This window comes from Pelodiscus sinensis, chromosome 1 (genome assembly GCF_049634645.1).
Source record: "Pelodiscus sinensis isolate JC-2024 chromosome 1, ASM4963464v1, whole genome shotgun sequence".
In the NCBI taxonomy this organism is placed as follows: domain Eukaryota; kingdom Metazoa; phylum Chordata; order Testudines; family Trionychidae; genus Pelodiscus; species Pelodiscus sinensis.
Window position 1 is genome coordinate 122,888,357 of NC_134711.1, and position 27,757 is coordinate 122,916,113.

A 27,757-nucleotide genomic window follows, 5' to 3' on the forward strand; every position below is an offset into this window, starting at 1 on the left:
TGAAATTCAGAAGCAAAATTGAACACAGTTGTTCTTTTTCTGATTTTTAATATGTTCTTAAGTTGGGGCGTAGGGTTGTTAGGTTTTTTGGGGAGGGAGGGGAGTTGTATTTAAAAAAAAATCATGTCTATGTTGTCGTTATTATCATTACTTCCCAGCCAGCTAAGCATTGGTGTTCTGTCCTTACAGCCACAGCGTCCAGCTGTGCGGCTGTATTTTTGCTTTTGTAGTTCATCATTTTTAAAAGTTAAGGGAGTATAAATTTGTAGGTAATGGTATGAATTTATCTTTCAGCTGAGTGGAGGTCACAAACAGCTACAGCTCTTTTCTAAGATTTAGGGCGTGTCTACACTGGCAGATGTAAAGCACTGCTCACAGAGTACAGCAGGGAAACTGCTGTTGTGTGTTCACATGGTCAGCTGCTAGCACAATAGCGTGACCACACTTGCATCCCTTTCTGAGGCATTTGGAGTGGGACCCTAGGCAGCTATTCCACAGAGCATCTCATCATCTTCTGATGCTGAGGCTCGTGGGAAGGTGGAGGTGGGGGTCAGGCAGCCTTAGTCCTGTCCCAGTGATCCTTGGTGCATCACGTCACATCATAGCTACCCCGTGCTTCTGTCCACATTTCGGTGCCATCTTTTAAAGGCTTATGCTGTGCGCTCTGCCCCCTTGACCTACGGGAATGGATTCTGAACTGTTGGAGAAAATGCTGATAGGTCTCACTAACATGTCAAGAATGGCAATCGAGTTATTCCTTAAACTACGTGAGAACGAGGAATCTGACATTGATCTTGCCACGTGTAGTAGCTACAACATGAGATTGCTTGTGACATTCACAAAGGGGCAGACCACAGTGGAAAGCTGTTTTTGGGCTCGGGAAACAAGCACTGAGTGGTGGGATCACATCCTCATGCAAGTCTGGGTTGATGAGTAGAGACTGCAGAACTGTCAGATGAGGAAAACCACTTTCTTGGGATTATGTGTGGAGCTCACACAATGTTGAGAGCTACCCTACCAGTAGAGAAATGCGTGGTGATTGCACTGTGAAAATTGGCTACTCCGGACAGCTACCAATCAGTCACCAATCAGTTTGGAGTGGGACAGTTGACTGTTGGATTCATGGAAGGCTTTTGCAGTTCCAGGCAAAAGAAGCCCAACAAGTGTCTTCAATGCTACTGAACCTCCCCTCTTTTCTTCGGGGTAGTGTCAACATTAAGAAATTGATCCCCAAGCTTCAATAAACTCTGTCACAGTTTGCACTTACTTACCAACAGACAGATTTTCAGACAATCAGTGACATAACTTGCATCAAGAACAGTTCTCATGTACCCACCAGGACTTGCCCGTCCTTCTTTGGTCAAATGGCTTCCTGTACCCATATGACTTACCTTTACTGCATTCAGACTTGACTCCAGTCACACTTGATCATCACTCCATGGACCTATAATGTTGACAGTCTCTGATAAAGTACTGCCATCACTCCATTGGTGGACAAACTCATTTCATGTGTGTATGGGTGTTTCCTTCCTTCCCTTCTTTTCAGACAAGACAGTCATCACTAACACATCTCTGGTAGGATGTGAAGCCAACATGGAAGATCACATGGCACAGGGAACATGGGATCTCAGAGAATCCAGCCTGCACATAAATACCCTGGAACTTTGGACAGCAAGGCCTGCCAATCTTTTCTTCTATTCATTCACTCCTACCACATTCTCGCTATGTCTGGTTAACAAATGGGGGAACAAGAATGAACACATAAGCAAATGGAAGCAGTCAGTCTCTTGAATCGGTGCATCAGTCACTAAGTCCTCTTGTGTGCAGCCTACCTCTCTCACTAGGGCACAAAATGTACTCATAGACCCAATCTTCAGACATTTTGCTATCTGTCCTAAGGGGGAACTTTGCAATTCCATAATACACATTTTCATCTGGTGGGAGACCCTAACCAGAGTTGTACTGGCCCTGTATATGAAAAGCAAATGGCCTACGTACTGCTCCTAGAGATACCTCATCCAGCACTCGTAGGGCAATTCTCTCCTACTCTCCTGGTCAGACTAACTTAACTATGCCTTCCCTCCACTACTGCTCCTGCTTTGGGAACTGCACAAGATCTGACCAGACAACGATATGGTCCTTCTGCTTGATTGCCCCCTGCTGGCTAAGATGGTTCTGGTTTCCCAATGTCCTCCTCAAGTACCTCCCATTGATTCCCATCCTCGCTTCACCTGTCTGTTGATCCAATGCAATGGTGAGATCTGACATCCTAATCCATGTGTGCTACATCTCAAGCACGGTATTTAGATGGGCCTTTAATTTACTTTAATACAGACGTTTTCTTCAGCTGTACAAAATGTTCTTTCCAGAAGCATGAGACAGTCTCTCCATAAAGTCATCAGATCTCAGCCTCTGTTCTTTGAGAGTCCACCTGATGGCAGTTGGAGTGTTCATCTCTCCAGTGGAAGGTTACTCTATCTGGGTATGTCTACACTACCCTCCTAGTTCAAACTAGGAGGGTAATGTAGGCATACCGCACTTGCAAATGAAGCCCGGGATTTGAATTTCCCGGGCTTCGTTTGCATAAGCGGGGAGCCGCCATTTTTAAAACCCCGCTGGTTCGAACCCCGTGCAGCGCGGCTACACGGGGCACGAACTAGGTAGTTCGAACTAGGCTTCCTAGTTCACATTCCTAGTTCGAACTACCTAGTTCGTGCCCCATGTAGCCGCGCTGCACGGGGTTCGAACCAGCGGGGTTTTAAAAATGGCGGCTCCCCGCTTATGCAAACGAAGCCCGGGAAATTCAAATCCCGGGCTTCATTTGCAAGTGCGGTATGCCTACATTACCCTCCTAGTTCGAACTAGCGGGGTAGTGTAGACGTACCCTCTATGTGTATCTGCTAGGTTTTGGAAAGGCCTCATCAGAACATTCCCACCTGTCCAAATGATTGCATCTCAGTGGGACCCTGTGACAGGGAGGGCATGCCCTTCATGAATCAGATGGGGTTAAAACTCTCTGGGTGGAGGAAGTCCCACCCCTCAACCCAGACTGGGCATGTTCCAAATGCTGGGGCAGTATAAAAGGCAGTAGCACAGCTCAGTTTGAGCTGGGCACTGAAGGAGAAAGACCTCCACCAGGAGCACCAGAACCGTGCTGACCAGAGACTCAGACAGTGGGACCCAGAGCTCCAGGAGACCACCGTGAGCTACGAGTGCCAGAGGAGCCCCAGGGAGAGAGGCAGCTGCAGGGGAACCAGAGGATCCAGAGACCTCCTGGAACGGACCTGCACCGGTAGGAAGTGACCCAGGGAGGGTTGTATGATAAAAGAAACAGCTGACATAAAGTGAGTGGCATGCTTTGGGAGAACAATAATTTTGCCTCTTTAAATCTCACCACTGTTAATTTAAGCCATCAGGGAATTTACATGTTAATATATCAGTTATAATTTTATTCTAGTGTGTTTCTCAGGATCATTTTTCTGAAAAGTATTGAAATACTAATGGCAGTGACTTTGCATTCAGCTCACAATGTATTTGTTCACTTAGATATTTATTTTCCCACACCAAGTCCTGTGCATGCTTGGGATCATCTCTTGTCACACTCATTTTTGGTGAAATGCCATGTCCATGCCCAGTGAAGGATTATATTTACCTTTCACTGCAAATTTCAATGGAAGGTAGTTTGGGCCTTGAGAGTCCAATCCAGTGTTCAGTGAAGTAAATAGAAAAACTTCTATTGACTGCATTTTGCATCAGGTCCTTAGTGCTTTTCTTAGGCTGTCTCCCCCTCTATGTTCCCCAAGGCCTGTAAGGTTTCAAACAGTGGGTTTTTTTTCCTGTTTCAAAGAGCTTACGATCCAAGTAAGACAAGATGTGACAGACAAGGCAAACAAGGAAACAATAAGACAGCAGTGGTTATGACAAGCAGTTGTCACAGAATAACAAGTGCATAACCATTGTCAAGTCTTTCAGGGCATCATAGCCAAGAAGAGGAGGGCAATGAGAAAGTTTTGCTGCAGATGTTTATGGGGAGCCCCTGCTATGTATGCAGGCCAAATTAAGAGCAAGTATGAAAGTGCTCCTTTGGAAAATGTAATAAATGAGTGAAGAAATCTGGCATCACTGGGAGATGGAGGGTGGATCTCAACTTGTTTTATCTCTCATACAATATTAAGAAGGTTTTTTAGCAATTGATTTTATAAATTCTTGCTTTCTGCTTTAGAATTACAGAAAGATGAGGCAGAACATGCAATAATGGAAGAGCAAAAGACCTCCACACCAACATCAAATGAAGACACTGAACTAAATATGAATCATCCATACTATGATGTTGCAAGGCATGGCATTGTGCAGTTAGCAGGTATATATACAAATTAAAATACATGAGATTCCTAGATTTAGCAGATGTTGGTCAGCACCTTACCTAGTTTCATATTATAGTCTTTAAAGTTACTAGGGGACAGTGCCCCCTGCTCGTTACTCGCCAACCCCTCCCCCTCCCACCCCCCAGGTCTCCCCCATGGCTGTCGGGGAGGGCTGGGGCCATGCCAGTCCCAGCCTCTTGGCCCCTCCCCCCCCAGCCACAGCTAGCCCCAGCCTCTTGTCCCTCTTCCCCCCTCCCCCCTCAGCCTCTCTGCCCCATCCCCCTATGAGGGTGGGAGGACATGTGGTTCCCAGCCCCTTCCTGCGAGGGGGTAACCTTGCAGCTCCAGCTCTGCATGGTTCTCACCTCTCCCTGCTAAGGGGGAGGCCTCATGGTTCCACCTGCTCCCCTCTCCCCAAGGCAGGGAGGAGAGGGGAGGCCGTGTGGCTCCATTCGCTGAAGTACTGGGGAGGGAGGAAGCAGGGTGGCTGAGGGCAGAGTGAGGGGCTGTAGGATGAAGAGTGTCATGATGACATCACTCTGTCATTCCACAGGAAAAGGTTTTTTTATATATATATATATAGAGAGAGAGAGAGAAATACATGGGAACAATGTAAATTCTTTGGACCGCAATCCAGAAAAGTACCTAACCATGTGCTTAACTTAAAATTAGACTAGAAATTACGTATATGTTTCAGTGCTTTGCTTGTTCAAGACCTTTGGTCACACATTCAAATTTGGTTTTATTTAAAAGAATTAGAAGACCTAAATATGAATAGATATTTGTTTATAAAAGTGAAAAATCTTGGTTTTCATTTCCTATGAGTTGTGAAGCCAGGCACATGATCATTCTACCAGCTTACACGAAACAGAAAAAGCAAACGAACAGTCTAAAATGTTACTGTGTAAAATGAATGAAATGCAAAATGTAACTATTGGTGTAAATGGTGAAAATATAAATTTTCGAAGTTGATGTCAATGGGAGCGGCAGGTGCTTCATACCTTTGAAAATCAAAGGAAAAAATCCATAAGGCGCACTATCAAGATAAACCATTTTAAAGATATGCTTACCTATCACTAATGCAATGCTAAAAGTTATTAAAAACAGGACACCTTTGAAAATCAGGTTATTACATTTGTAAAAATTCTATTTTTAAGAACTTACAGCTTTCTATTAGTGATAGGTAAACATATCTTTAAAATGTTTATCTTGATCATACCCCTTGTGGGGGCGGGTGGTTTCCACTAATTTGTTTTTGGCACTATATGAATTTGGAGTGCAATGGTAATGCATTAAAATGAGCTTATGAGTAACCTTGACATTTTTGCACCTCAGCTTATAAAGCCTGGCATTATTAACAGAATGAAATAATTAAGAGTATTTCCCACTTGTCATCCTGATGAATTCCAAAATTCTTCACTTCCCACCACTTGGTCATACTACCCCGTACCTTGATGTGTGATAGATTGTCATGCAAACACTAAAGTTTTAAACACTAACAGATTTACCTGTCACTTTGGATTATGCTCATTTATAACGGTTACTCTTCAGGGAGCAAGAGGGAGGAGTTTCGATAATTCTGTTAATGTGCTGCTTGAGTCACTTGTGTTTTCATATGGAGCTCTACTTTTCCCTTCAGCCAATTCCCTCCCAATAGAGCTATTCTGTAGGATCTAAGTTCCCCAGGGTAAGGTTCTTCCCAAACGCACCTCAGCCATGTACACACACAAAATCTCACCTACTCACAAGATGACTCCTTATATGTCCCTGGACTCTAGGCTGGGTTGAACAGCAATTTTTAAGCTGCCACCCCCATCTGCCCTCAGGTTCAGCACATCCCTATCTCCGTTTTCAATCACAATGATTCTGCTGGTAACCCACTTCTGAGCAAGCCCCACAGGATGTTTGGGCACCGCAGGGATCTTTAGATACAAGAAGCATTGCTGCAGAACAAATGGGGAAGCAAAAAATACCTACCAGGGGGAGGGTGGGGTGAGAGAAGCAAGTTGCTTAACCATGAAAATTATTTATTTCCAAGTAATAGCCATACAAAGGGAGCCATGCAAACAAAACAGTTACAATATTCAATCTAACTTAAATCTGATTACAAAAGTTAGGGCTAGCAAACCGTAACTGATCTCCTAAGGCAGGGTTAGGAAATTAGGGGGAGAGCCTGATCTCACCATTCTGTGCAGCTTGAATCGAACAGGGTCCCCAGGTGGTGTTGGTGGCTGAGACAAGCAGAGGGCTGGAGACAAGCAGAGCCCCCAGGAGAATCAGTCAGGAAAAGATGAAGTCTCAGTGGAACTGATGCAGAATTTGGATCCAAGCATCAGAACCCTTCTCATAATGCAGTTAGGCAGCTTCAGTATTTTGGACACTGTGATGGGGCATCGGGGCCCTGCACCCGTGTCAGGGCACCAGAGGAAGGGCCTGCTCCAGAACGCCATGGGTCTGCTGGCTCGGAACCGGCAGGAGCGGCGTCCAGAATGGGCGTGGGGGAGGACACGCCAGTTGTGTCCCTGAGCCCGAGCACATGCGCCGAGCGGGGTGTAGGCGCAGGTATGTCAGATGCCAGACCCGGAAATACGGGGCAAACCAGCAGGGAAAGGGAAGAATGGGTGGGGGAAGGGGATCCAGCCTGTAAAAAGGGTGCTCTGTGCACGGAAGGGGGGAGAGAGGAGGAGCGGGTGCTGGGGGCGACCAGGGTGTGCGGAGATTATGACGGAGAGGAGGCATCAGGGTGAGAGCCACAGGAAAGGAAGTGACCCAGGGCAGGGCTGTTTGGAGAATGCCCGCGGGCTGGCGAGTTGAGGCGTAGTGCCCCATCAGCCAGCTTGGGGAGGAGATTCCACACTCTTAGGGCCTTGGTTTGGGACTCGGAGAGAGGGTGGGCCCGAGTCCCACTTCCCCATAGGGAATCCTATTAACTTGAGCATCTGATTAAGGAGACAGCGGAACTTGGACGGTGGTTGCGGAACCGAGATGGGGTCTGAACCTCTCACAGATACCAATAAAGGCTTTATTGCTAGAATTGGTCTGATCATTAGTGAGTTAGGTGTGCACAGGCATGGGTTCATTAACATCTGGAGCAGAAGCTTCAAGGGGTAGCCGAGTTAGTCTGTACAAGATAAACTTAAAAAACAACAAATGGTCTGGTAGCACTTATAGACTAACAAAACACGTAGATGGTATCATGAGCTTTCGTGGGCACAGCCCACTTCTTCTGTGCCCACAAAAACTCATGATACCATCTACCTGTTTTGTTAGTCTATAAGTGCTACCAGACCATTTGTTGTTTTTTAAGTTTATCTGGAGCAGAGATTCCCAACAAGCAATGCTTCCCGGCTCTTTGAGTCCCAGAGTTCAGTGTGGTTCTTGCCTTGGAATTTCTGTTCTCCATTCTGTATGCTAATGGAGATGCCTTTCTGACCTATCTTGATGTAAATGAGGCTAGGGGAGTTACCTAAATCCTCTCACTCTTGACCAGAGGGGTTCAGGTGTGTCTTCTCCTGCCTTTTCATTGTTTTTTGTAAGTCTTCCTTCTGATCTTCTTTGGTTCAAGCAGAAGCTGAGAGGGGGAGTTTTTCATGAATCAGGCAGGGTGCCTGGTTCCCCAAAGAGTATGAGTACCATACTCAAAGAGGCTCTTGGAGACAGACCCATAGTCTCCTATAGACAACCACCTAACCTCAAGATGATTCTTACCAACCACCACAGGACATACCACACTAATACCAACCCTGGTACCTTCCCTTGCAACAAACCCCGTTGCCAGCTTTGTCCACATATTCATTCTGCTGATACCATTATTGGACCTAACCAAGTGAGTTATAAGATCAAGAACACATATTCCTGCGCAACCAGAAATATAATCTATGCTATCATGTGCCGAAAGTGTCCGTCTGCTATGTACATTGGACAAACATCTCAGACACTTCGCCAAAGGATTAATGCCCACAAAACAGATATCAGACAAGATCACAAAGAGAAAACAGTTTCTTGCCATTTTAACCAGAAAGGACACTCTCTCAATGACTTAACCACCTGCATTCTGCTACAAAGACCTTTTACATCTGCACTTGAAAGGGAATCCTCTGAACTGTCATTCATGTTAAAATTCGACACTTTCCAAAAAGGACTCAACAAACATTTGAACTATCTCACCCATTACCAAGATAGTTTCCCCAATTATCACCTCTAATACCATTAACTCACAAACATCCCACTCTCCCTACCTCTAATATCATCAATTCACAGACACTTACCTTCCTTCCTCCCCCCCCCCCCCGCATCCCCCTCCTGTTCTGCAATGTGATTTGTCCTTTTCATATTTGTTCATTTTTTTTAATTGTATCCTTTGGTATATATGGTTGTGACTACTTTCTTCCACTATTTGATCTGAGGAAGTGGGTCTGGCCCACGAAAGCTCATCATCTAATAAACCATCTTGTTAGTCTTTAAAGTGCTACATTGTCCTGCATTTTGATTCCCCAAGAACACAGAGGTGGGAGGTAACAAGTGGTGAGGGAAAATACCAGGACTTGAAAGCTCTGCATGAAATCCCTCAAACTAAATTAACAAAGAAGTGTGACAGAGTGGGTGAACCTTTGAAACAGAAAAGAATTTTAGAAACACAAATAGAGAAGTTAACAGACTTTGAAAATATTACGGTCATTATAAAAGTTCCTCCAGCAACCTCTACCACCTGCCTCGTTACACATCGTGTTATGATAATATTTTTGTAAATAAAAGAGATCATGTTTTATAGTCAGCTTTAGCAGATCTGCCAGAAAATTGTCCATGAAGGCAATGCTTTTTTCCCCTCTGTTATACCGTGTACCTGAACTCTGGGGACCTGGATTAGAGTCTGAATTTTTCCTTCAAGCAGCACATTATACTTTGTCTTTTGTTGTAAGAGAAGTTTTCTTTTATATTTGTGTTCATCATCTTCCCTGCATTCAAAGACCCAATGGAACTCATTGTCACTTATTTGTTTACTGTGGATGCTATTCATTCTAACAGATACCTCAGCTTTTATCCCTCTTGGAGTATACTCTAGAAAGGAAGGGTTGGAAAGGACTTTGATAGGTCATCTAGTCCAGTCCTCTGCACTGAGGCAGAACTAAGCATTTTTAGACCATCATTATGTATTAATCATGGCCTATAGGCACAGTGATGCACAGCTAAACCTTCTGAAGGATGCAGTTTGAAAGTTCCTTCTGAGTGTTTTTGTTCATTTGTTTTGTTTTTGAGATGGAAGTTTTAGCTATTTCTCATGAGGAAATCAGCCTCAGGAAACTAGTTATTGATCAAAATATCTAAACACCATTGAAACAAACAGAAAATATATCTTCCATATTCTCAGCCAGGTTCTGCCCCTGGAGCAGGAGGAATTTAAGTGGTGGTTAAGTTCAAAGGGGACCAATTTTTTTTTTGAAGTAAGTTATATGCTCATCTGCTTGATGAGCATTCATTGTTGGAGAGCTACAGAAAAAGAGAACACAAAGTGAAGAAGGAATATTAAGTAGCCTCTCTGTTCCATAACAGTCTCACCTGATTTCTGTTTATGTGTGGATGTTCACCTCAGTCTTGTGACATATTGGGTGAGGGTCACGTTCATCAAGATTTCTCTGGAGTGAGAACCAGGATGTTTTTTTAAATGCTCATTTACAGCCTCCTTGTTTCATTTTAGTGCTCCCTTCTTAAGCATGTTTACTCAAACTAAAATCAAAAGGTCACAGATCTATCCCAGGTTCAACTCCATTAAAGCAATTAGAAGTACACCTGGGATTAATCTGGTAAATGTTTACTTCTGTATATAAATATGGTGCCTTTGGTATTCTAAAACAACTGTTTTAAGATGAGAAAGCAGTGGTTACAGTCAGGAGTAACATGCTGGAGTTCGGTAAGCACATAGGACAATTTATATGCAGAACCCAAGTGCATTCCAATACCCTGCAGCTGCACATCAGAATCTTTGTTTAATATTTCAGAATCATAAAATTCTAGGGGAGAATCATAGAAAAAGAAAAGAAATTGAGGCAGTGGGGAGGGCTAACTCTTCAATTCAGCAGAGAAACTTTGCTACTCCCTCTTTTAACTGGTGCTAAATCAAATTCATATGCTTGCTGGATTTAAAGCAAATCGGAAAGGGGTAGTCTTTTCAAATCTCTTTTCCCTCTGGGAAAAGGTCAGTTCCTTTTGAAAACAAAAATCATTTAAAATTTGTGTGTACCTAGTTTATTATACATTTTAATCATCTCTCAAATAAAACAAATTATAAAGTCAGTGTTTAGCATGGCTTAGTTAAAGTAACTCTGCAAAGCTGTTCAATCCATTCTAATTGTATTGTTGAAAGACAATGGAATATATTATAAATGAATAAGGAATGAGAGGACAGAATTTAAATGAAGGTGGCAATATTTTCTTAATTTTATTTTCCACGATAATTTTTTTAAATGCAAAAATTGGCCTTTCATTATGTTTTAATCACAATCTAATTTCCACCTTATAAATCAAAATAATTTTTACCTGCTTACCATAACAGTAGCTTTGATAAGATCCAAAAGATTCTTTGGAGTCTATTTCACACTGTATAAATAAGAACAAAGTTAATCTAATTTCCACTGTCCAATAGTGTGGTGGATTTTTTAGAGTGTTAGCTGTAATAATTGTTCAGACTAAAATTGGGATGTTTACTCAGATTGACTTGTGTCATTAATGCTGGTATGCAATTGGCTATTTTACATATATGTCAGCTTGAAGCATTCAAATTATTCTGCTGGTCTGGTGATGTACCAATTTGTAAGCATATGAGCATTTTTGGGATCCCATAACTATAAAGGCGGCTGCGGTATTGATAATTTTGATTAGAATTAAAATTGAGAATTTTTTTTCTTGTGGTGCAAGTGGAGGAGCACATAAAAGCTACATAGTACATAAAGCTCTTTCCCTTATTTTCCCCTGACTGCCAGAAGTTGAGATAGGATGGATGGGATGGATCACTTGATAATTGTTCTGTTCATTCCTTCTGAAGCATCTGCGCTGGCCAGTGGGCTAGATGAACCGTTAGCCTGACCCAGTATGGCTGTTCTTATGTTCCATTATCTTCTCATATGTTACATGTTTTGCTAAGCTTAGTGGACAGTTGTTAAAGTTTAGGCTGCTTAGGTTATGCTGGGGACCCTTTTTGACCTTAACTACCCAAGTTTCACATAAGCAGAAAGGTAGCCCAAAATAACCATCTCTCACACCAATGAGGATTAATCACATTACAGAAAAACATAAGGATGGCCATACTGGTTTAATTTAACCAGCATGGTCAATTTAACCAGCATCCTGTGTTCTGATAGCGAACGGTTCCAGTAGCCTCAGAGGGGGTAAAGAGAAAAGGGTAATTAGCAAATGACCCATCCCCTTGTCATCCAGTCCCACCAGTTGGAGGAGGGTTAGGGACACCCAGTGCGTGAAATTGCATCCCTGATGGTCTTGACTAATAGCCATTGATGGACCTATTTTCCCCGAACAATCTTAATTCTTTCCTTTTTTAACCCAGTTGTACTTTTAGCTTTTATACATCCCTTGGCTAGGAGTTCCTCAGGCTGTTTGGTTGTTCTAGAGCAGTGTTTCTGAAAGTGTCCCGCAAAATCACTCTCAGAAACACATTAACTGGCCACCCCTGATTGTTTATGTACCGGCGCCGCAGCCACGGAGCTCGCATCTCCCATTGGCTCCGTTTTCTCCTTTGCAGCCAAGGGGAGCTGCGGGAAGCGGTGGCCTGGCCCATGTCACTTCCCGCTGCACCCCTTGGCTGCAAAGGACGAAATGGAGCCAGTGGGAGCCGTGAGGCCCCGTGGCCACAGTGCCGGTACATAAACAAATCGGGGTGGCCAGTTAATGTGTTTCTGAGAGTGATTTTGTGGAACACTTTCAGAAACACTGGTCTAGAGGATGTACATTAGTCTAAGACACTATTTTGGTATTATTTAATACTCTCCATGGAGCCTGCAGACATTTCACTCCTGTTGCTGTACCTTTTAATTTCCATTTCACTAGCTTCCTCATTTTTCTGTACTCCCCCTGTTTGAAGTTAAATGCTACTATGATGGATTTATTTGGCATTCTCCCACTGCCCCCCACAAGGATATTAAATTTAAGTACATTATGGGTGCTATTACAGATTGGACTTCCCTGGTCTGGCACCCTTGGGACCTGAGTGATCCCGAACAAGAAGATCAGGCCTCGGGGCTAGTGGAGCTCCGCTCCTGACTACTGGCCCCACTTCCTGACCCCGGCTGGCAGAGGTCCACATTCCTGGCCAGCAGGGCTCTCTGCCTCTGCCCCTGGCCCTGCTCTAGCTAACAGGGCTTGCTGAACCTGGCCAAGCGGGGCTCCAGTCACTGGCTTCACTCTTGCCAGTGGGACTCCCAACCCCTGGCTGGTGGGACTTCGTACTCCTGGCCGGTGGGGCTCCCTTCCCCCACTCCACTGGCATGGCAAGTTGCTAGCCCCAGCAGCTGGCAGTGTCCGTGGCTTGGGCTCTCTGTGATCCTGCTGGACCATGGATGTCACCAGACCAGAGTCCTGGACCAAAGAGGTTCAACCTGTACTAAGTGTTTCAGGTATATTCACCGATCAGACCAGATCCTGTGCTCCATTTAGGACTAAATCAAGAACTGACTTTTCCCCTTTTGGGTTCCAGGACTAGCTGCTCCAAGAAGCTGTCATTAATTACATCCAGAAAGTTTATCTTTACATCGCATCCTGAGGTGACTTGTACCAGTCAGTATGAGGATAATGAAATCTCCCATCGTTTTTATGTTTCCTGTTTTTGTCATCTTCTTTGACCCTGGGCATTTCATAGTCACTGTCACCATGCTAGCCATGTGGCGAGTTGTATATTCCTATTGCTCTACTCTTATTATTCAAGGATAGAATTTCTAGCTATAGAAATTCTATGGTATAGTTTGGTTCTATCCCAGTACTATTAGCCATTGTGCCATTTGGAACAATCTGATACTATTATCACTAGGCTTAAATTTATTTCGAAGGAATAAAAATATGGGCAACTTTTATTGCTGTTATGGCATTTGCTCCCATTGAAGTCAGTGGCACAATTCCCATTGACTCGAGCAGTAGAGGGCCCTGTAGCTATAACTGATATTATAGAAAACAAAATAAAATGATCATAGTGTTTTATATTGCTTAATCAATACAAAAATCCTCAAAAATAATGCTTGACTTTACAAGAGTCCCAAGAGTTTATTTGCAAATTGGGATTAGCTGTAGCCATTATAAAATATCTTTGATCTGCAACATGCAGTTAGCAATTGCAATGCTATCCATGATCTTAATTAAAAAGTAAAACAATTAATTTTCCTACTTGCTCTTCTCTGCATTTGCTGGTTGGTGCCTTTTTTTTTTAATTAAAACTTGTTTTGGGGATAAAAAAGTGCTGTGCAATGTACATCTATTGCAGTGCTCAGCATAGACCTGAAATACGGACAGAAAATGCTAAAGGTTTTCTTTCCTGCGATCTTATATTTTAATTTGCACAAATCTTAATAAGGACGGTACACATTATATGCTCCTTCTCAATGGAGAGGTGGCTTCTGTCAGCACATAATGCAGAAGGACAGTTTCATTTCATAGTATTAGGAGAACTGGCTCAACACAGTCTGTTCCTGTTGATAGTCCTGATGCTGTCACAGCCAATAATCTGTTGAAGTTTCTTCCTTGTCACTCTTTTTGCTCTAGGTGCATCTGCATGATCTTGGGTGATTGATACAAGGGCAACACTTAATATCCTCAGTTGCCCCACGAGGGAAACTCAATTTCAGTCCCTAAAACGGCTGTATGTGCAATTTGGCTTAATGATTTCAGAGGCATATACTGGAGTGAGAACTTCAGGCCAGATTGACAAAGGTCCTCAATATGCCCAAAGGAACCTAAATATGCCCATATCTCCAAGTGGGATTTTCAAAAGTTTGTAAGCAGGTTAAGTGCCTAGTTTCAATTGGCGTTAAATGCCTAACTTGTTTAGACACTTTTGAAAATCTCATTTGGCAAACATCTGCATCTCCAAGCAAGTAAATACCTTTGAAAATCTGCTCCTTATTCTGCAGCTGACTCCATGCAGTCAGATGGCTGCCCCAGGGTGGAGCCCCATTGAAGTTAACAGAGTTCTGCACAGTATTGGGGCAACTTAAGGACTTCAGTGTGGGACCCCAAAATAATAATAATCTTTGCACTCACATAGCACCTTCTCATCTGAAAATCTCCAAGTAATTTAGATAGTGTTTTTTCCTTTCCATCTTTTTGTAGGCAGGTAAACATACTGAAAATGAATATGGAAACAAAACAAGTATTTAAGAAAAAAAACTTGATAATTTTAGCTTTTGTACATCTGGCTATGATGTAGCAGTTTCATACTAAGAGATAGGAAGCAAGAGAAACCAAGGTGGAAACTCTCCCTGAGTGCAAATCAATGGGAAAAAACATTGGAAATTAAATTTAAACTTAAAGCTGCTTATTGACATATGTGGGTATGTCTATAAACATTCTCAGTGTGATTAACTTATTTTTAGCAGGATATAAGCCTAAATTAGGTCTGAACTGCACCATACTTTGAGAAGATTGGGATTCAAAATTTGTGGCACAGGCCTAGTTGCATGACTCTTATTTCTTCGCTGGATACAAATGGTCTCCAGAAACTAGAAAACCTGTGCCTCATCTTTGAGAAATGGCACCCCTTTTCCCTCTGCCCCTTTTCCTCTCCTTGAGAACACTGGTCTCATTACAGACCTCCTCCCCAGTGATCGGTGGAATCTAGTGCTGAAGCCAAATTTCTAACATCACAGTGGGGCTTGTTCTGCCCTTTCTGTTTCAGTACTGCTGTGGTTTTTCCCCCAGTCTTTAGAGGCTGTAACTCTAGAATAGGAGGAAAGATGGGCAGAAGCGGTGGTTTTACTCAAATGCACTTGCCTGAAGAAGGGGAATGGCAACAGATACAAGAAGCACCATTTTCAAGCAGGATTCAGAAGGTTATATCTATGTATTTTAACTTGTATAATTGGTGAAATAAGGGGCTATCTGTATGTTCTAGGTGCTCTTGACACAATAGGAAAAATACATCCTAAATACAGAAATGTAAGATAAGCTATCACAAACCCCACTCCTCCTTGAACTCTTCTCCACCCTTACCATTCCTTGCCACATCAAACCCGTTTTCAAATGTGCGAGTAAAAAATGCGAGGTCTTTAGAGTCAAACTGCTTCAAACTGAATGTGGTCATGAATTCCAAGCTGCAAGGCTCTCTCGCAGCATAATCTCCTCTCAGTCATACTAGTGGAACTCCAGTTTTGTTTTGGCCAGCCATTAATTTTTAAGAAATGGTTGTTTCTTCAAAATATTATTAACAAATTAGGCTTGTATGAAAAACATGGGCGCTTTTCTGTGCCTCAACATTCCTGTGAAGTTGGTATTGCTATTATAATACCCTTATTACAGATGGATAAAATTAAGGCTCAGAGTGGGTAATGCACTCAAGACCACACAGTAAATCAGACAGAACTGGGAATAGACTCCAAGCATTGTGCCTCCCGGTCATCTTGTCTGAGTTCTGAGTGTAAGGTAAGGTAACTGTGCCTTCTCCCAAATGAGGCAGTGTGGGTGATGGGCTAGGGCTTATGGGTTGGGACTCATGAGCGCAGGATTCTCTGCTTTTGCCTCAGGCTTGGTAGGTAACTTTGGGCAAGTCACTTCACCTCAGTTTTCCTATCAGTAAAATTGGGATAATAATACTGCTTCCTTTGTAAAGCTATGGATTATAAACTCTGTGTAAGATCTAGGTTGGGGGCATTCTAGCCTTTAGTGCAGGTGGTCAAATGTATGTTAAAAAGTAATTATAAGAGACTTTATTACTTTAACTGGAAACCAGCACAGATTTCTGTTGTTCATGGAGGTGATCTGATAAAGAAAATGGTGTAGTTGTACCTGTCTTCAAGGCTAGCTAATACTGGATTCTCAAAGGAAGGTGCAGAAACCCCCCAAAGCACCTACATCTGCTAATAAAATATTACCAGGGGGTTGTGCCCCCTGCTTGCTGTGCTCACCAACCCCCCTTTCTCAGGGGATAGGCAGCCCCGGTTCTCCCTCCGGCTGCCTGGCAGCCCTGGCCAGTCTCAGCTATTTCCCCTCTTCCCCCCCACCCTGCCTTGCCTTGCCTTGCCTTGCCTTGCCTTGCCTTGCCTTGCCTTGCCTTGGCAGGCCTAGCTTTCTCCCGCCGGTTGTCGGAGGATTGGGTTGGGCCAGGTGGAGGCCTCTCCACAGCTCCCATCATTCTCCCTCCCCTCTTCTCCCTCCCCCCACCTCCCACACAAACAGGAGATGGGGGAAACCACATGGCTGATGGCTCCCTGGAGCACGGGGGAGGGGAGAGGCCACATGGCTGAGGGCGGAAGCAGGGGCTGAAGGACACAGAGTGATGCATGATGTCACTCAGTCATCCCTCAGGAAAAGATTTTTTTATAGATATAAAGAGATGTCTCTATGTGCCTGTATTATATGAATGCTATAGACAAACATAAGATAGCTGTCAGACATGTGCAAACAGGTCAAAGAGTGTCAGAATTTAAGAAAGAAAAATCTTTTGGTAATGTTTGTAATGTGATGTTTGTGTATCATTTATTTAATGTTCATTTGTCAGATTTGAATGACTTGGTAAGTGCGCTGAGAATTTCAAATGAAAGGCACTTAAAAACAATCTCCCAGGAAATTAAATACAGTAGTGGAGTTTTTAGTGATCTGTTTCATAAACAGGCTACTGATACAAACTAATTGTTCCATTGCCCTATTCTTTCTGAAGTAGTATGTGAATATTCTAATTAGTATTTTAATATGAGTTTTTTATATGAAAATTTCATTAAATATTCTCCCTCCTCCATCATAATGGGATAGGTTTGCAACAAGATGCTCTTCTGCAGCAGATCTCTGAGGTACAGAAGAATCTGTACAGGGAACTCCAAACATATGTAGATGATGAAAATGTCCATGTATTGGACGAAATAAATAAAGGGATTATTTTTAACAATACAAAACCATTCAGTACAAAAGGAAGTGCTTGTGTTACATTGATTGAAAGCATGGTAGTGTCTAATAGATTGGAGACATTGTTTAAGAACAGTTCATCCATGTAAACTTTTTGTGGTTCTGTTTCTGAGAAGATTGTTAGCTTAGTGCTTCTGCTCTGGATGAGCATTGGTTGCACCTGTAAGAACAGCCTGAGAATTAGTCTTAAACTATACTCTCCTAGCTTTTCAGAAGATTTAAGTATTTATTCACTAAATAATTTTGTTTACCAGTTTCACCTCTCTTTCCTTCTCTTCACTCTTTCTTCTTTTTCTTTGGCTTGCTCATTATTAACCATTGATCAGGGAACTGGTAATGAAGACTACTATTTATTTATTTTGCTCCTGTGACATCAAAGCCAAGCTTTCTTGAGACTTCAGTGGAATAGGAGCAGAATCTAAGTGTAATTTACTTATGACCTTGCCTAAACTCAAGATTCAATGTGAATTAGGCCCATTAAAATGATGCAGAGCTTCCCATCATCATTAGTTATCCCCCTAGTATCTGAGCACCTCACAGTCCTTAATATATTTATCCTCTCACCTCCTTTGTGAGGTAGCACAGTGCCATTACCTCTCTTAGATATTGGGAGCCAAGGCACAGAGGGTATGTCTACACTACCCCCCTAGTTCGAACTAGGGGGGGTAATGTAGTCATACGGAGTTGCAAATGAAGCCCGGGATTTGAATTTCCCGGGCTTCATTTGCATAAAGCCGGCCGGCGCCATTTTTAAATGCCGGCTAGGTCGGACCCCGTGCCGCGCGGCTACACGCGGCACAGATTAGCTAGTTCGGATTAGGCTTCCTAATCCGAACTAGCTGTACACCTCGCTACACGCGGCACGGAGTCCGCACTAGCGGACATTTTAAAATGGCGGCGCCCGGCTTTATGCAAATGAAGCCCGGGAAATTCAAATCCCGGGCTTCATTTGCAACTCTGGTTGCCTACATTACCACCCTACTTCTAGGGTGGTAGTGTAGACATACCCTAAGTGCCTATCTGCATCTTAAGAATCTGACTATAATGATAATTCTGGACTGTGACTCAGGTCTAACAACTACCATCCACACACACATCAGTCAGGTTTGAAAGATCTCATGATTTGGGTCTGCAGACTCAGCCAGAGGTATGGGTCCAAGCAGCCCTCGCCCCCCTGTGATACAGGCCCTAGTCCAAGGATTTTGCCTTGTAGATACAGCTCAAGTTTGGGGTTATTGGATTCAGGTCTGGAGAGTCTGCCAACACTTTCCCACAAACCCCAGGCTTGCTTTTCTCAGTCCTTCCCTTCCAGAAATTCACACTTAGCTCCCATTTGGGGCAGCCCTGCAGAGTCACCCACAGCAGAACCAACACCACTCACACTTGCACTCTCCCAGACCTCAAGTCTAAATAAAATCAGGTGTTTATGTAGTCTATAGGTGGCTTGTATGCTTGTAAGGAGTCTGTACTGCATCTCCATGCTAAATCAGCAGCTTGTTAATTTTTACCACAGTTTTTCATCCATTGGCTGGTGATCTGCCTCTGTGGTTGGCCAGGGCCTGCATAATGATGGAATAGAGTCTTTTTGCAGTTTATGTGCCCACTTACAGAGGGCCAGCTAAGGGTACGTGAGTCCCATTGATAGCCCCAGCGCAGTTTGGAAAGCACCTTGTCTCAAAATTGGCAGTTATTTCAGCCATAGTTTCAAAGTCCTCCACCTTCGGGCATATCCCAGTCCTGATCACCTCCTAAACCTTCAGTGCCACAACTTCCACAGTGGACTTGTCAACTCCAAACTGGTTAGCAACATGCCTGTAGCAGTCTGGAGTAGCCAGCTATGGTGACCCCCTTCTGGGCCACCACATTGACTCTCCACATTGACTCTCTGAGTGTTGTGGCACTGGAAAGGGTTAGGGCAGACTGATAGCAATGAACCCCCCTACTTACCCACCCTGCCTTAGGGGGAATACCTGCTTTTTCATGGGAAAGTTCTGGAGCCACTGCTGTTCATCCCAGGTCCACATAATGATCCAGTCTCACTGACTGCACTTGTGACTCTCCACCAGACGTGCTGTTTTGGGGGTTATCTGGAGTTGTGGCAACAAGTCGAAGAAGCGTCAGCTGGGCCACCACTGGCATGTTAGTATCCCTTTCCACGAAATACCTTTGGCAAGTAAAAAAAAAAAAAAAAAATCTACCAGCATCTGACAGATTCTCTGCCCGATTCCTGAAATAGAACTGACAGCATGATCTGGAGAAGTTCCTCCACTGGGTTGGGAATTAGGATCCATCTTGATGATTCCACCAACAGGGGGCAGGAGAAATGGACACAAAATGGCTTGGCTGGATACATTGGTGGGCTCAAACCATTTCTGGTCCAGTCACTATCTACTACAACCAAGCCCTAGAGAAATGAGAGCTGGGCTACACCTCCGGAAGTCGAAAGGTCTGACCCAAGTCTGCATAGTACAGTTTGAACACATCAGCACTCAGGCATGGACTCGGAAAGACCTATCTGCAGGCATGGGTTCCACAGACTCAGGTTTGCCATTCAGGGTGGACATGCCCTGTGACTTACCTAAGGTCACACAGGAAATCTGTGGTAAAGCAGGAAATGGAACTGAGGAAACTCAGGTCCCCAGGGACCAACTGAATGACCTAGTAATTCTCCTCTACTTAGTAGTACAGATATACAAAGCTACAGCTATTATAAACAGCAAAAACTGGGCATAAAATGTTTAAACTGTCTTTCCCCCATGTGGATATAAAAACAGAAGCCCAATTAAGGCCAGTCTAAATAGCAGGTCCCTTAATCTTCCTGGGTGTAGTTCTGCAAGGGGGTGGACTGCCTCCTGAAAGGACCTCCGCGCTCTCAGCTTCATTTGAATGTGGCATTCTTCATTTCTGTCCCCAGCTTACACTGCTTAGCAGCTTCTTCAGTTCATTCCGGTAGTGGGCAAAGGGATTCCTATATATAATTTGTCAATTGATGGCAAAATAAGCGATACTTCTGGAGTAGAGATGGGACTAATAAAGCTCAGGGGGTTTTTTAGAGTTCATATCCAGGGTTTTGCTTCATATCCTTATCCTTTAAAGATCCTTCTGCATATGAAATGAGCTACTTAAAAGTCTTCATTAACTGCTTTGTTAACCAGGTGATGACAATTCTGGGAGGAAGGTGATTACTTTCAGTTGCTGTCGTATGCCACCTTCCCATCAGCTCAATCACAGCAGACTACTAGAGTAAGTTTCTCTTGTTTCACCTTTCCTCACTCTCCAGCTTACCCTGCTTTAAATTTTAAATGGTGTTTCTCATGAATTCATTTGCAAATGAATGGACTTTCTGGAGAGAACATTTTGAGTACTTTTCAGATTTATTATTTGATCAATTGTACTAGTAATTATTGAATGTTATATTTGCCAAATATTTTTCATGGTATTTAACCAGCTGCAGGAAAAGCAAAAGTTATTTTTATTTTATTTTCTCTTCTTAAAAAACATTAGTAAGAATGCTGTTTCATTGTTTACACTGCAGTACTGTTTGTTTTTGATCATTTGATGATTCACATTAATTGCTAACATTTAATTAGCTAAGTATTTACTAAGCTTAGTATTTCATTATCTCATCTTATAATAGTGTTGGTTTTGCTTGGTCACAAATGGTGTAAATAACTGTTTCTTTTTAAAGATCAGTTGTAGTAAGATAACTGATATAAAATACAGCTATCTGGTAGCCTAGGCTTATCAGGTAGTCATGTCGACTACTTGTATTCCCTCTCCTCCCTCCCCCCGCTGCATCTGTATCAGAGGCAGCAAGGTAGGGGGAGCAGGAGCTGGTGCTGGGGGGAGCCAACATAAAAGCTGGTTCCCACCAGCACTGTCTCTGCTGTGCCGCCTGTTCCCCCCTCGCTGCTGCCTCTATCAGAGGCAGCAGGGTGGGGTGGGGAGGCAGCAGGGGAGGGTTCTGCGAAGCAGCCTCAGCCCACTGTGGGCCCAGGGTTGCTGCAGGTAGAGGCCTGTCCATGGGGGAGTCCCATCTCCCCACTGGATCTCCCCACCTCCCCCACGGACAGGAGCTGCTGGACCCAGTGCAAGCCAGGATTGAGCAAGCCTGGCACAGTCCCGGCTTGTGCCAGGTCCGGGAGCTATCCCCACCTCAGCTCTGCATTTTAAATGTAGTAAAAGCTGGGCGGGCAAGCGGCCTGGCTCCTGCTATATTTAAACTGCAGAGCCGCAGCGGGGATAGATCCCAGATCCGGCGCGAGCCGGAACTGAATGCTTTCCCCTATCGACTAATCGTGTAATCGTTACCAATTCTATCGACTACACGATTAGTTAAATACCCGCTTAACATCCCTAATGTGGAGGACCTAGTTTGGAATTAGCGAACCTCAGTTTTTGGAACTCATGCCTGGGACCTGTCACTTTCCCCCAGTCATGCATAAGTAAATCAAGTTACTCGCCTGTGCTGAGAATTTTCCATGGAAGGTAATTATATGGTCCCCATTCCCATTGTATAGGGGTGAGCAAACTTTTTGGCCTGAGGGTCACATGTTGGTATGGAAATTGTATGCAGGCCCTTAAATGCTCACAGAATTGGGGTGTGGCATGTAGGGAGGAGTTGAGGGCTCCACCTGGGGTGTGGCCCCTGGGATGGGGTCAGGAATGAGAAGTTCAAAGAGCAGGAGGGGGTCTTCCAGCTGGGGCAGGGGATTGGGGCATGCAGACAGAGTAAGGGTTCTGGCTGGGAGTGCAGGTTCTGGGGTTGGGCCAGGAATTAAGGGGTTTGGGATAAAGGAGGATGCGCCAGACTGGGATCAATCACTTTGGAGGGCAGGAGGGGGATCGGTGCTGGAACAAGGGGTGGGGACGGGGTGGCCCGGGGCATAGGATAAGGGCAGTCCTTATCTGAAGTGACTCCTGGAAGCAGTGGTCCATCCCCTTTCTGGCAGGAAGTCAAGAGACAGATTAAAAAGTCCAATGGGCCAGATGCAGCATGCACATCTTAATTTGTCCACACCTGATGTAGCATCAAAGCACCTCACAGTTTTCAAGCTCCTCTGAACACCTCTGTGAGATAGGAAAGTGCTGTTATCCCAGTGTTACAGGTGGGAAGCTGAGGCACAGAGCAGCTGTGTAATTTGCCCAAGGTCAAACAGGAAGTTTATGATAAAGCAGGGAATTGAACCTAGGTCCTCTGCCTCCCAAGCCAGCACTTTTCTTTCTGGGATCAGACCAAACAAATAAAGGTTGGAGGGAAAACTGTATAAACTGGGGTCAGTGTAGTAGATATTTTGCAAATGAAACCATATTGGAATGGATTTGGTATGGCAGCGTTTTCACTGTCATTCTGGGAAATACTGTGTCAGTGATAATGCTTCTATCAGTAATGTTGCCGCCGCCTTGAAATGGCAATTGGCTGTGTCAAAATGGGACAGATGCTCAGCTGACATAAATTGTCATAGCTCTATGAGCTGTGGTAATTTGCACCAGCTGAAACTCTGCTCCATTATTCTCAGAAGTACTCAGAAGTACTACATGTTAGCTTTAGCAAGCTAGGGAAAGGCAAAGAGGCTCCATAGACTCCCTGGGCACACAAATATGTTTGGGGATATTCTACCCTTAATTCTAGATTCTTTCATTATTTTGTAATGTCTTCTGATGACTATCAGCATGATTTCCATTGAAGCAACTCCAGAAAAACACAACTCCCCAGCCAGTGATGACGACCTTTGTACAAACAAGTACTGCAAAGACAATTCTTGTCCTAGGTAGTTCGCAGTCTGACTTCTAAAATAAGCAATGGATAATAAACAATAAACAAGGGAGTAAAAGGTGGGAGGACAAGGGAACTGTAAATTGAAGTGTATTTGCATAGGTAAGTAGTCACAGTGATCTACTCAAGTGACATCGTTGCCTTTTTTGAATAATTCAACTGTGGAAAACATCCCAACTTGCCCTATTCTCAATTGTACAACAAAGGAAAAAGAAAAGTAACTTAGTGCTAAATTTATTGCCTCTCTTCTTAGATACTTGAAGTATACACTGGACCAGTATGTGGAGAATGATTACACCCTCGTCTACTTTCACTATGGCTTGAACAGTCGGAATAAACCTTCTCTGACCTGGCTACAAAGTGCCTATAAAGAATTTGACAGGAAGTATGTTCTTCAGATATTCTGTGTCTGCCCTTTCTGTGAGTAGGGATCCAGAAATACCTCAGCTCTTGTATCCTGATAATGTCCAAGAAGGACATAAACACCCAACAAACTAAAAGTCTATCTCTTGGGCTTTCTTCGCTATTGAGATCCCAGAGTTAATTTCCATTTCATTAGATTAGATTAGTTTAGATTACATAGGTCTGCCATGCAGAAATAATGAACAATTCTAAATCGTAAACATTCTAGGTATTAGAAACCTTATACAGGGTGTAAAAATCTTGTGGAGCCATAAAAAGGAGGCCCAGCCATTCAGTGGCATATTTAAAAAGATGTTTGCAACACTTCAACATTGGTTATGTGTGATTATCTCATGACTTGAATAGTTCATACTGTGCAGCCTTTCTTTCTGCCAAAACCCATTCTAGTCATCCCAAACAGAAATCTAGAGGATGAAAGGAAATCAGGCAAGACTGGGTAACTAGACAAAAGCAGGCAACCTTACTACCATTATTTGAATCACATTTGGAATTCTTAGCACATTAACATTGGGAAGTTCACAGCAATATTCGCAACCCAAGATCCATGTTCAATTGTGCTCTAAAGGGGGAAAAAAATCAATACTCTGTGCACCTTTTGCACTAAACTTGTCCCTTGTATTCCTTTCTCCCCCAAGTAATTGGTAAGTGTAACAAATGAAAACACCCAAAATGAATGGGTTTCAAAGGAAATATTTCAGATATGGTACGTCCAAGGTTCAAAGAAGTTTTGGGGGGATGTAATTGTGCGACATAGATGAAGAAGAAAAATATAAATTTGTAGCTTTGTACAAAAGAAAATGGGTCCACCTGTTACCTCCATTTATAAAATAGATTCAAAATATGAACTTCTGTTCAATAAAACAACTGCTTTTTATTAGTCAAAGCATTCCCAGTTGCACAGTTCCAAATTTTGTTTGATGCTGGCCTTATAAAAGCAATACTGAGGGGTTTTTTTCCCCACTCAAAACCACTTGGGTGCAATTAAAATGAAAAAGAAGCGTCAGCTTATAGTTCTTGATTTCCCCCACCCATCCGTAAATATATAAGCTGTTATGAAAAGGTGGTCTTAACAATTCTTTATCAGTAGAGTATGCTACTGATGATCCTTTAAGGATCAGCATTCAAGAGGGACCTTCTCAGCTGGGGGGAAGCTTGGTAGAGAAAAGCAGGGGCAATTTTACATACAAATCTATGTATTTATTTTTTGTCTCTGCTTTGGTATAAGTTCTTATTCCTTCATACAACCCTAGTTTCCATTCCTGCTTGGCCCTACTATGATCCTTTATTTATGTTAACAGAAAGGTCACTGCAGGATCAATCAGGTTATGAGGGAGAGATTTTGTTTTAAGGACACTAGAGATGGGACCTCGGCTGATGTAAATAGTGCCATTGGCTTCAGATGAGCTGTATCAGTTAACACTAGCTAATGATCTATCACGGATTTCATCAGTAATTACTAGCAAACATAGCACCAAAATTAAGTGAATGGGTGTTGGTTTTAATTCTGAAAGAATAAAATGTCCCCCAGTATGGAATGCAATAATAGAAAAGAATGGAAAATGAGGTCAAATAATTATTTCTTTCACTGGAACTTTCAAGACGCTCTTTTTATCATTTACAGAGATGCTCCCTATCACTACCATTATTAAATCCACAAAGCAACCCAGACATTGGTTAGCAATGTAATAGTGTAATCTTGGCCTGCTTTGTACCATCAGGACTGACCAGCTCCTTTTTTCATTTTACATTCAATTTCCTCTGAATTTGATTTTTTTTAGTGTACTTGAAAGAAATATATTTAATGTTGCAGTAATAAAAGCTTTTCAATCAATTGCAGCTACTTTGTGCTACAGCGTATGATATTAAAAATCTTCTAACAATTTAATTTTCTTTTCACAGGTATAAGAAAAATCTTAAAGCGCTCTATGTTATACATCCAACCAACTTCATAAAAATTCTATGGAACATTTTTAAACCTCTCATAAGGTATAGGTGATTTCATTCGTTTCCTATACAGGTTAGGGGACTGTTTGTCTTTAGCAGTGTATTTAAAAAAAATACGTAATAAAATACCAAGCAATACTAAAAACATTTTGACTGTGGCTTAATGTAATATATTTTTAGAGTGAATCAAAGTGCTAAGTCAGTTTTGGATATTTTTTTTTCCCATGGAGATTCAGAGGTCTTAATTCAGCAGAGCACTTCAGCATGTGTTTCATTTTAAGCACATCTTATTCATCAAAGCACTCAAATGTGGATTGAAATAAATGTGACTGAAGCACGTGGTTTGATTGTAAGCTCTTTGGGGCAGGGGCTGTCTTTGTGTTTCTACAGCTGCTAGTAAAATAGAGCCCCGTGACCCATCACTGGGGCTCCCAGGCACTACCTCAATACAAATAATCTACTATCTATTTGAGAGAGGTTGTGTGTGTGTCCATGCGTCCGTCCAGCTGTCTGTGAGTCTATTTGTTCAAGACCTCCTCCTAAACGGTAAGAGCTAGGACCACCAAATTTGATAGGCAGCTTCCTTTTATTCTACCTGAAAGCAAGGTCAGTGTTTGGTTGTGCCACGATGCGATCCTTTCTCATCAAACGGAAAGGGAGGGCTGGGATAGCAGAGGACAGTTATACTACAGAATGAACTTGGGGGGCAGCAAGCATGGGGGACAGTTATACTCCACAATGACCCTAGAGGAGAAGTAAGGAAGCGAGTCCTTGACAGCTCTGGAGAGAGCTGTAGAGCAGCCACCGTCTGGACAGTGCAACCCCACTGCCCTCACCAGATTAGTGGAGAAGATCCCCACCCAGCCCAGGAGAGGTCTCTGCCTCCCTGACAGCCCTGGAGAGCCACAGAGCAGCTACCCCAGCCTGCACCTGGGAGCAGCCACTGGCTGTGCAGCATGGCCCCCACCACCCTGTTCTGGCTCTGAGGACCAGATTCTGGCCACCTCTGCCCTCAGTCCCCCTCACACACACAGACCTCCCAACCCTCTGCCCTAAGCCCCCACCATATCCCCAAGCTCCTGCCCTGATTCCTGCACCTCCCCCACCCTGAAGGACCCAAGCAATACCAAGTAAATCTTCTAGTAACTAATAAATTACCTGTACTGTTGAGTATGTGCTCAAGTGCTTTGATGAATGGAAACAAGATTACTCACGTGTTTCAAATTAAACGTATATTTAAATCAGGGGTGGCAAACCTAAGGCACAGGGGCCAGATGTGGTCCCCGGCTTGCCTGAATCCGGCTCTTGAGGCTCAGGGCTCCTCCCACGCAGCATTGAGGATCCCACGCTGGCACTACAGCCCCTGCTACCTCTCGCCCAACTGAGCTTTCTGTGGGTCAGTGGCCCCAAAAAAGTTTCCCCACCCCTGACCTAAATGCTTTGATTAATCTAAGATCTAGCAAGTTGGAAGGACAAAATGACTTTGACAAATTGGAGAGTTGATCTGAAATCAGCAGGATGAAATTCAGTAAAGACAAGTCCCAAGTACTTCACTTAGGAAGGAGAAATCAAATGGACAACTACAAAGTAACTGCAGTGGGAGTTTTGCTGAAAAAGATTATGGGCTGTAGTGGATCACTGTTGACACCGATTCAATCAATCTGATGCAGTTGCAAAAAAGGGGTAACTTTCTGGAGTGTACTAACAGGAGTGTTGTAAAACACAGGAGATAACTGTCCTCCTCTGCTCAGCATTGAGGAGGCCTCTTCTGGAATACTGGACCCAATTTTGGGCACCAAACATTGGAAAAATGTGGATAAATTAGAGAATGAATTAGAGCAATGAAAATGATAAAACATTTAGGCTACATCTACACTGCAGTGCTATCCGAAATAGCTATTCCGCATCTTTTGAGCATGCCCATTATTAAATATAATGGGCTCACTATTGCGATGTCCCTGTAAGCCTTATTCCACAAGGAGTAAGGGTCGTTTCGGAATAGTGATTTATTTTGAAAGAAGTGCTGTGTAGACTTCTGCATATTGAGTGGATGTTTTCAGAGAACTATTCACAATGACTCCAAAATCTCTTATTTCAAAATAAGCTATTTCAAAATTACATTGAAATAAAATACTCAATT

The 27,757-nt window shown here is 43.3% G+C and overlaps 1 protein-coding gene across 4 annotated transcripts in view; it reads left to right on the forward strand.

The window, feature by feature from the left end:
• The window catches only part of ARHGAP8 (Rho GTPase activating protein 8), a 99,714-nt gene that overhangs the window by 28,070 nt on the left and 43,887 nt on the right, over positions 1–27,757 (forward strand). For 3 of the 4 annotated variants that reach the window (XM_075899769.1, XM_075899760.1, XM_075899773.1), the window contains 4 exons: positions 4,223–4,360; positions 20,630–20,717; positions 23,504–23,635; positions 25,573–25,659. In XM_075899769.1, coding sequence (XP_075755884.1) covers positions 4,223–4,360; positions 20,630–20,717; positions 23,504–23,635; positions 25,573–25,659 — 445 coding nt within the window. The remainder of the gene's footprint in view (positions 1–4,222; positions 4,361–20,629; positions 20,718–23,503; positions 23,636–25,572; positions 25,660–27,757) is intronic. The other variant, XM_075899780.1, reaches the window with a different exon arrangement.